Source organism: Excalfactoria chinensis, chromosome 3, assembly GCF_039878825.1.
Source record: "Excalfactoria chinensis isolate bCotChi1 chromosome 3, bCotChi1.hap2, whole genome shotgun sequence".
Classification (NCBI taxonomy): domain Eukaryota; kingdom Metazoa; phylum Chordata; class Aves; order Galliformes; family Phasianidae; genus Excalfactoria; species Excalfactoria chinensis.
The window spans coordinates 5,214,937-5,225,300 of NC_092827.1; the positions used below are offsets into that span (position 1 = coordinate 5,214,937).

The following is a 10,364-nucleotide window of genomic DNA, read 5'->3' on the forward strand; positions in this document are numbered from 1 at the left end:
AGGAAAGATAAACAGAACTGGGAAGGACAGAAAACATCCCTCAAGCAGAGCCTGGGAAAGTCAGGCAGCAGCTCTGAAGGGGGCAAAACAACCAGCAGGGCCCAGCTCTGGGGGAATAGCTACACGCAGGGCCCCCCCACCAGGGACCCCCAAGCAAATTCACCCCCCCACAGTTCCACTCTCCCTCAGCCACCAGCACGTTTTAGCAGCCTGATATGAATTTAATCATAGCATATATACAGGTGCTGCAACATTTATCGCAATAGACTTATCCACAAAACCTTACAGAGAGCTCTGAACAGGACAGGCTGCGTAAAAACCTTCTTAGTTAGCTTCTCTCTGAAGAGAAGGTTTCCAAGAAAACAGCCCAGAAATAAAGTGTAATTCAAAAGAATGACACTGTGGGGCTGTTCTCATCTTGTGCTGAAGGCACGTATCACAGCCCACAATGACACGCTCTTGTAGGTTGCACCATCAGCTCAGCTGGGAGCCTTGACCAGCTGCAGCTCTGTGGTTAAAAAGCAGCAACCAACGGCCACACTTACTGCCAGGTGGGTCTGCAGAGCAGCTGTGTGCTTGTCAAAGAGGGAAACCCCCAGCTTTGGGGGAATTCTGGCTATGCTGCCTTTCACCACCACAGAGAGAAGAGCTGTGTAGTCAGCAGGGTGGCTTTGGGGCTCACCGGCGATGCCAAATTAATGACATCTCTTTCAGAAGCACGAGGCTGCCAATAGAGCAGTGAGACAGCACAATTTCTCTCAATCTCATCCAATTAAAAGCTACAGCAATTCCTTTCCTAGAATAAATAGCATCGTCTTTGTAGGACTGAAACTCAATTTTGCTTCCTTACACCTACGTCCCTGATAAAAAGAGATGTACGTGCAGGCATAGAGATCTTCTCCATCCAGAAGTTGCCCATGGCTCAGGGTTGGTTGGGACACCAGGAGAATCAATCAGCTTCTGAAGAAACGGAGTCAGAGTTCACTTATTTGGTTTGATTTTTTGGCATTCTTAGCGACGGTGACATTTAAGACATCCCAAACCACCTCGGATTGAGAAAGGAGAGTGACTTGATTTACATAAAGTCATCAGAATCGTTGCCATCCTGTGGGAAGAAAGAGACAATCAGGACCATAGCAAAGTGGAAAATGGTGAAGTGGTGAACTCAGCAGGAATTCGCTGTTGCCATTTATTCTGGCTTCCTCCCATCCCAGTACAAACACCCAAGAGCAGTTCTGGAATGGGAACAGCACCAAGAGAAGCTCTGCATTGTGAAATATCCGCTGCTCTTTGCTGTCCCTGAAGCTGCAGCCCATCTGCTGCGGTTTGGGAGGAATCAGAGATGGAGCTCTCACGAGCAGCCTCATGGGCAGTCCCACTTCGTGACCCAGCAGAAGGAAAGCAGCCTGGCACCAAGCAGGGCTCAGAAGCTGAGAGGAAGAGACCCCTGGTGCTCCATTTCCACCGCTCCTCTCCCTTGCAAAGCGTCAAGAGGCACTCACATTTCAACACTTAATTCTCAGAGGGGACGTGCATGCTGGCCAGGAAGAAAATGAAGAGCTCATGAAAACCACAAACTCCTTTAACAGTTTACAAAAGGCACATTTTCAACTGAAGGTTACTGAGATAAGCTGCAAGACCTCCATGCCCAGGACCTCACAAAAGCCAGACCTCAGGCAAAGCACAGCCACGCTCAGTGCACATCAGGACCTCTGCTTGACTTCAGACCCAAGCCATCCTGTGATCTACCTCATTTCCCTCCTGTGCTCCTCCCAGTTGTGGTACTTCTTTGTAAGCACATCACTTCAAGCTTCCCCTCTGCTCCTCAGAACCTATACTCATCCCTCCCTGATCTGTTATCCTTGTGTCTACAATTTGTTTGTTATGTGCATTTTTCCCCTTCACTTGAAGTAGCAAAGCAGCACGTGAAAGTCATCTCTGCCACCATCAGGGAGACCCTTCTGCAACCAAGCAAGGACAGACAAGCCTGGAGCCCCACTTAAATCTCTCCCTGCTCCTTCATTCAGGTGGAAGGGGACTGACAGGGCTCTGTACACATCACCAGGCTCCACCTGGGAGACATACAAGCATTAGGGCCTTCTCTGAATGCCAAGGAGTATGGCAGTGCCCTTCAATGAGAAGGGGCAAAGAAGATGTGCGCTGTCATGTGGGCGTCACTAAAACCAGACCGCAATGCGGAGCTGGACCGTCACAATCCTGCATTGGATTTCAGCTGTCTCTGAAAGGTTTCTGTGGTCATTGCTCAGCTCTCACCTGATTGGAGGACATGTTCTCAGCCTTCATTAACGATGAGTAGCTCCTGAAAGGGAAATGATATCATCTTACACAATATGTTTTCAAAAGCCACCGACGCAGAGAGGCACTTTGATAAAATAGGATCAAGTACCCAAAAAAAAAACCCAATAATTCCTTTCTGAACTCAGGGTTATCCCAAGGAGGCTGTGGATGCTCTGTCCCTGCAGGCATTCAAAGCCAGGCTGGATGTGGCTCTGGGCAGCCTGGTCTGCTGGTTGGTGACCCCGCATGTAGGATGGGGGTTGAAACTATATGGTCATTGTGGTCCTTTTCAACCCAAGCCATTCTACGATTCTAAGATCTTATTGGTTATCTTACTCTCTTTAGCTATTGAAAACAACAGAAGAAAGCACAGGTGCTATGCTGACTCATCAGGAAGGCAGAGCCCTTCCTCAACAGCACAGATGTGCCCCTTATTAGGATCTTTACATGTACTGAGTCTTTGAGTTTTTCAAATTCCAGTCTCATAATCATTCCCATATAAATACAGCTTACTACAATAAAGTCTATTGTACTTCAAAGCAAGCCTTTGGTCAGTTGGCACATCCAGGTCTGTACGGGACAGGCAGGAGGGAGGAATGAGCTCCCCCATGCCGCTGCAGGTTTGGTAGCTGGATGACAGAAAGGTCAACATGACACTGTAAAGCACCATTCACTCTGTGTTCAAAGGAGCATGCAATTGCTTACAGAGGAAAACTGAGGAATCACACGTTTCATTAACAACGGCGATGCAACAGGAAGCCAAAGAACTCAGCCTGTGGCTCAGTGCTTTCCAAGACTTACACAAAGCTGAAAGCTGGAACCCAATAGATTGCTCCCATCCCACAGAGACAAGTGGCTCACCCAATTTCTCCCAAGTCAGGGACAGATTTCAAAAGACACCGTCCTTTCTTTTCACAATGGTTAAACATCCAGGTTTATTTTAGGAAAAAAAAAGGGGGAAATGCATTTATATTGTCAAGACAAAGGGAATCACTGGGCCATGCAGACATCTATGCTAGAGCAGGTCAGCTGAACACTGAGTAATGCTGGGCCAACCATTACACAGAAACTGCTGACCCATGACTCTCCCCTTGCGCTGATGAAAACCACAGAAACTCAACATTGGCACTGCAATTTATGACTTACCTAAGTTCTTCCAGCTCTTTCTTCTTCTTCATCTCTTCCTTTTCCTTCCGCTTCATCTCCTGGATTTGGGCTTTCTTCTCATTCCTCTCTTCTCTGTCACGGGCTTCCTTCTCAGCAGCCAGGTCTGGGAAACGCTCCACTTTTGTCTTCTCTAATCGGTTCAGTATCTCATTCACCTTCTTCTCCACCGTCAGCATTTTCACCTTTGGAGTGCAAAGAACTATGATCCTTATAAAAAAAAATACTTTTTACTCTGGCACTTTGTCTATGGAAAGAAAATAGCCTATTTCTGCTTTACACGTGGCTGAATCCCACAAAAACAGATGCAAAGGGAAATCACAGCCACCTTGTCCTATTCAATGGGTTGTGTAACAGCAAATGAAGGCCCACAACTAACAAGCACAAGCATTGCTGAGTACATAAGCGTGTCTAATTTGTTTTCTTGGCATATGCCTTAGCAAAGAAGCCAAGAGATAAAAACTGGTCTCTGCTGATTCCTGAGGCGGTGGCAGCAGGTCTCCATTCACCACTTGGGGAAGGGAAACTCACATGCTGCTAATTCTGTAGTTTTCAGTGTTTTCTGCATTTCCTGTCCTGGTATGGACCTGTTTGAGTCAAATAACTGCACCTCTAGAGAGCTTTCTATCCCAGCAACCAAGCTATATATATACATAGTTTATGCTTAACATCATTAGGGGACACAGCTTGGGCCTTGGAACTGCTCAGTGTGCTGGACTGACCCCACAACAAAACTAAGCAGCTCTGTCTTACAAAAGGTTTAACAAATTCAGAGGTAGCACTGTGGTGAGACACAGCCCAAAGGAGAGACAGCACAGCCATCACTGCAATGGGGGTCTCAGGGATGCCACTGAGTCCTCAACTGCACAGCAAGCTCGTCTGAGTCCTTCCAGCCATCTGATCACGTTGGTGTTTGTGAGCTGATCCAAACTGACTGCTCGTACAGAGACGACTGTAGTGCAGATAAATCCAAGCCAATAGAACAGACATGTGACAGCATTCGGGTTTAGCAGAGACCAATCAGCTACACTGCATTGCTATTTGCAAACATCCCATACAGGCTACACTCTGCCATAGGCTAACGAAGAGCATGCATTCCCAGCTGATGGCAAGTTTAAACATGTCCCGGGGATCTCTCTCAAGCTTCAGGAATTAGATGATTCTCTTCCTTCAGGGCAAATACAGAAGACAACCCAACCCACTGCTAACTGGAAGTATGATAATCTGTCACTGGGTCACTGTTGCTGGCTTGCAGCAAACACTTACATCCTTCTGCCTGTGAAACCCAATCTGCCCCACATCCATGTCTGCAGTCTTCTTCAGGTTGGTCCATGGCGTGTACACCACGTTGACATTGTTCATCTTGCAACCTATGGAGCAGAGGAGAAAGGAAAGAAACATTTCTATTCTCTCCCTGCTGAAAGACTTCTGTGCAAATGCAAACTCCGACAGTGATTATTGTCACCAACATGACTAACGAGGCAAAAAAGAAGAAAAAGGAGAAGTCCTTCCAGTATTACAATGAAACAAAAACCACCACCACATCAATTTCTGCAGTAACACGAGCGCTGCAAGCAGTGCTAACTAACTCCAGATGGAGGCTGTCTTTGCCAGAAGAGCGACTGCTATGGAAGGGGGCCCCAAGGTGGTGTGAGGGAAGAGCCTGCAAGGACTCTCTGGCTCAGGCAGCAGCGTGGAGGCACAAACAAGAATTGCAGAGATTTCAAACTCCTCCTTCTGAAAGCTTAACAAGCAGCCTCGGCAGCTGTAAGTGACATCTGCTTCCCATAAGACCAGCAGGCACTGACTTAACGGAGAACAGAGCAGCAGCTTTCACAGATGTTTGTTCACACACACTCTTGTGTGGAGCAGAAACACCCACCACAAACACCTTACACCCAGCCCCAATGGGAAGGGGACCCACCTTGGATGCTGTTAGCCTTCACCAGGTGGGCACAGTCTATCAGAACTTCTTTAGGAATGTCATCCACCGTCTGCCCCTGTGACAGAGCATATAGTGTCAGCCATGCAAGTGAGAAGGAGCTGCAGGGACTGAGGAGCACACAGAAGAGCACACCACAGCCAGGAGCAGGACGCGATGCTCTGCAAAACACTCCCAGCACTTTCTCCTCTTGACATTTTACTAGATCCTTCACAGTATTTTTAAGGAGAGAAACAAATGATGTGCACTCTGGTTTTATCTCTCAGACGCATGCTTGGTGTTAGGTCAGAAACCATTTGTTCTGTTGGGCCACGTAAAGCTTCCCTCTGCTTCCACTAATTACTTGGTGATGGAAGCTGTCATTCAGCCTCCTCACAGAGGTGGCTATCTGTACCCATCAGGAGCCTGTGAGCCTCAGTGTTCATGTGAGTACAGCCAGTCTCAACCCACGGGGCCTACTGCAAGATGGGACTGCATAGCTCTATGCAGGTGAATGCCATTTAGGGCTCTTTAAAGACACATCCCAGGTTTACCTTGTGCAACCGAAGATACACGTGTGCAGAAGAGAGCTTATCCACATGAAACCTACAGAATAAAAGAAACCCACACGTTTAGCAGGAGGTAAGAGATTGCTGTCATCTCATCTGAAAACAAGATTTCCTCCTAAATATTGAAAGAGCAGCTTCTCCATGGACAAAAGTCTAAAGAACAACGTTCCCCCTTTTGAACACGCTCCAACAGATCCATGTCTCTCCTGATCTACACATCATGTGATGCTGCTATACCAATGTGTTACCCAACCAAAGCAAAACCTTTTTCTGCTAGAAAAATACTCCCATGCCACTTAGTTTGCTGCTGACAACATATCCTCTGCAGAGCTTGTTGACTACCATGCTGTCAGTACATGGAGTAGGCACAAGCAGGGGTCTGAATCAGCCAGCAGAGATGCCACCCACTGCTGCTGCCAGGAGTGGGAACTCCCCTGATCTTGTTTTTCTTTTCTGATGAGATCTTGTGAGCCAAAACCAACCTACGTGCGACGGAGTGCTTCCTCTCGCCAGCCTGACCACAGCCATGTGGGTGTGCTGAGAGCTGACATAGCTTTTAGTAGAGGAGAATTAAAATGTCAAGAGGCTCTTGCTCACAGACCCAAAATCCATGGCTGCTGTACAGGAAAGGACAGCAGAAATCTGCTGTGTGCACAGGGGTGACATTAAGCACGTGCAGAGGAACAGACACTAAGGAACAAGATAGCATTCTATAGGCACAGCATTCGCTGCTGCTCAGGAGGCTTCTGGCTACATTCCCCAAACTCAGGGGAGATGTAGGAAAATGAATTCAAAACAGCGTCCCAGCATCTGCACCTGAAGCTGCTGCAATCCATCTCCACATTGGGAATGCATTTAAACTGCTCAGTGGTTTGGGAGAAAAGGGACTCTGAAGTGACTGTGACAGCACAAGGGTTGGGATTTGAATTGCAGCAGCACCAAGAGAGGCAGTGTGCTTTATGAAGGTGTGCACAGAGCTGCAGGACTTACCAGATATCTTCAGGCCAGCCGTATTTTATTAGATCTTCATCTGCAAGAAGAAAAACAGCAATGAGCGAAACGAAGGACCTCATCACTAATAAATCACACTGCCTGCAGAGACCTGACCAGAGCAGAAATCAATCTCTATTGATCAGCCAGAGCACAGGGATCGAGCTGAGAGGGTTTAGTGCTGCACCCAGCTGCATGTAGCTATGCCAGGAACCAATATGCTGAGAACACACAATGTCTGTGAGATGTGAGAGGATCCCCAACTTCCATCCTTTCCTCTCCTTATGTCACACGCGGACGGTTTTATGTGAAAATGTTTCTCTCCAAATATCAATCTAAAAAGGAGACTTTCAGGGAAAGACACAGCCATGCACTTTGAATGGCTTCACACTGCCTCTTGATGTGGAAACAGGAGATGCAGCAGAAGCAGAACCTTCACCTTGAGGGGAAGGAAAGGCTCGGGGAGTCTCTGCGCTACCAGTGTTCAGTAGGGAGAGGAACACTGAAGAGGGGAGGCAGGGAAGAGGGAAGCTGACTTGAAGGAAGTCATCAGATACGATCTCTGTAGGCTGTCTTGGCTCATTTTTTCAGCTAGTTTGGTTTTCAGTTGTTTTGAAGCCAGTTATTGTGTCTAAAGTTGATCCATCCAAGCTAAAAGTGGATTTCAGAGGGGTAACTCTGAACGATTTGCACGGTTTCAAGTACATCCAATTAACAAATGAAGAGACAAAATAACCAAATAACCTTGGGCACGCACAGGCCTAACCCCAGGCAAGTTGCCTCATCCATCAGCATACTTACTTTCAGCATACTTACTTTCAGCATACTTACTTTCATACTTGTCTTTTCCCATGTAAATGGTGTAAACAGTCGGGACAACTGAGGAATAGAAAGAGGAAAATAAATCAAAAGGGCTTAGGACAAACAGTGCAAGGAATGAGCCACGCATTGGCCCTGGCCATAGAAATTACACTGAGAACTGTTTTCCTTGAAGCTGCAAGATTGTTTTGCAGCTCCTCCAGATCTTTGGGGACTCTCTTTCCAGCAGTTTCCACTGAAGATTATCCAGCACAGAACAGCTCTCGGGCAAAACACCCTCAACACCCATGTGGTTTGGATTATCCAATTACACAGATACAATCTGTCCAATTAAGCAGACAGGCCCTGAGCCAGGAATGCCAATGCTGTGTTTACAGTCTGGTGTTAACTCTGTGTGGTCAAGCGAAACAAACTCACTTCCCCAAAGCAGTAGCACAACGCTCACCTCCCTTGGGGAGCTGAAAGAATTAAGATCTGCAAGATAACTGAAAGCCCTAAGCTAGCCAAACACCAGACAGAGACTCATTTGTCCTATCTGCATCCCTTCAGGCCACTTTGAGCAATGATGTTCTGTTCTCTTCTTCAGGGCTCATTCCATAATGCAACAAAAGCATTTCTAGTTCTGGCAAACCTGACCCAACAGCCAGCACAGCAGAGAGAGGCTGCAGTAAGAAGAAGCCCTGCTGCAACCTGCTTCAATAATGCTCTGCCATCATATATAGCAGCAGGGAAATCCCAGTTCCTCAGTGGGAAATACCTATCTACCAGTGTCAGTTTTAACTAGTCTGCTTTCTGAGCAGATGACGGAGCCACCCATAGCTACAATGAGGCACTGAACTTTGGATTTCTCACCAATAAGGTGAAACATGTCCCTGCTTCAACATTATGAACGCAGACGCTGCACAGAAACACAACATTAAATGTTCAGATATCAAGTGATTTCATGATCATGAATCCCATGCTGCAAAGAGTGGGAGTGTACTACCCTAACAAGACAATGCTTCCAGCCTATATCATTTAGAGACATAGAATCAATTGAATTGGAAGCAACCTTTCAAGGGTATCTCATCCAACCCTCCTGCAATGAAATGGGCCATCTATAGCTCAGCGGGGTGTTCAGAGCCCTGTCCAACCCAACCATGGGTGTCTTCAAGAATGAGGCATCCACCACCTCTCTGAGCAATCCGTTCCAGTGTTTCACTACCCTTACAATAGAAAAACACTTTCCTTATACCCAAGCTCTATCTCCTCTCTTTTAGTTTGAAACTATTTCCCCTCGTTCTATCGCAACAGACTCTGTCCCCTTCCTTCTTACAGCTCCACTTTAGATACCGACAGGGCACTATCAGGTCACCTCACAGCCTTCTCTTCTCCAGGCTGCACAGCCCCATCTCTCTCAGCCTGTCCTCTCATAGGAGAGCAGTTCCACCACTGGGATTGTTTCTGTGGCCCTCCCCTGAACTCACTATAACAGCTCCACGTCTCTCCTGTACTGAGGACTCCACATCTGGATGCAGCACTCCAGGGGAGGTCACACAGCACAGAGCAGAGGAGCAGGATCCCCTCCCTGAAGCTGCTGGCCATGCTGCTTTTGGTCCAGATGGCTTTCTGATCTGTGAGGGCAATTAAACTCAGTGTACACATCAGTAACAGTACAACACAGCTTAAACAAACCACAGTGGCTTTCTCACCGTGTCCTCTTCTATGACTTTTAAAACACAACAGAAATCTTCTACTAGACTCAATCCAGGAGACGGTTTACACCATCAGCAGGGTTAACTGCGCTGCACTATGGCACACAGACACTCCTCGTGTCTTAATAAAGCTGCTGTGCCTTCTGCCCACTAAACCATGTCCCCAAAGTGCCACATCCCCATGGCTTTGGGACACCTCCAGGTAACCCCACCATCAACCTGGGCAGCTGTGCATCACTGCTCTTTCTAAACAGAGTTTCCTCCCCATACCCAAACCTGAACCTCTTCAGGTGACACCTGTGGGGGGAGGGGGGGGGGGTTACAATCTCTTGCCCTACTAAAGGGACCCTGAGACCACATTGACGGGAGGGCCATTTGGTGAGCATTGCTTTACATAAAGGGCAAGGACGCTCCTGTGCTTCTCTAGGAAGAAGTTCACCTCCAGAACTGAGGTAAGCGGCGATATAAGAACGCTGACTTGCAGTAAAAAATACACGTAGACAAACACAGTGAGGGCCGAGGGGCCCCACCGCCGTGCAGGGAACGCTCCATTGCCACAGTGACCCACAAGAAGAGCCCTAAAACCGGCCTAGAACAGGCCTAAAACCGGCCTAGAACCGACCCAGCCCCGCCGCGGACTCACCGCTGGAGGTGAAGTAGAACACCATAGCGGCGGTCGCGGCCTACCCCGACCCGAGCTCCGCTACCCGCTCCTGGTTACGGTAGGCCGGAAAGGATCAGTGCGCATGCGCACCCAAAAGGCACACACATACGTCATCAATGTGCGTCGAGTCTCCCGGATGTGAAGCCAAGGAAGCAAAGCGCTTCCTCAGCCTCCAAGTCCCAGCGTGCATTGCGAACTACAGCTCCCAGCATACCCCGGTACCGCCCCCCACCACCCATAGGCTG

The 10,364-nt window shown here is 48.0% G+C and overlaps 1 protein-coding gene across 1 annotated transcript; it reads right to left on the reverse strand.

Annotated features, from left to right (window-relative positions):
- Positions 1-200: 200 nt before the first annotated feature.
- On the reverse strand, positions 201-10,259 carry CCDC25 (coiled-coil domain containing 25). Its single transcript, XM_072332813.1, has 9 exons — positions 10,099-10,259; positions 7,774-7,821; positions 6,943-6,982; positions 5,938-5,989; positions 5,387-5,462; positions 4,729-4,832; positions 3,445-3,647; positions 2,275-2,320; positions 201-1,105 (listed from the first exon to the last, which is right to left on the reverse strand). Exons 1-9 carry the CDS (start codon positions 10,121-10,123, stop codon positions 1,076-1,078), a joined length of 624 nt encoding a protein of 207 aa, XP_072188914.1. The 5' UTR covers positions 10,124-10,259; the 3' UTR covers positions 201-1,075.
- Between the last annotated feature and the right edge of the window lie 105 nt (positions 10,260-10,364).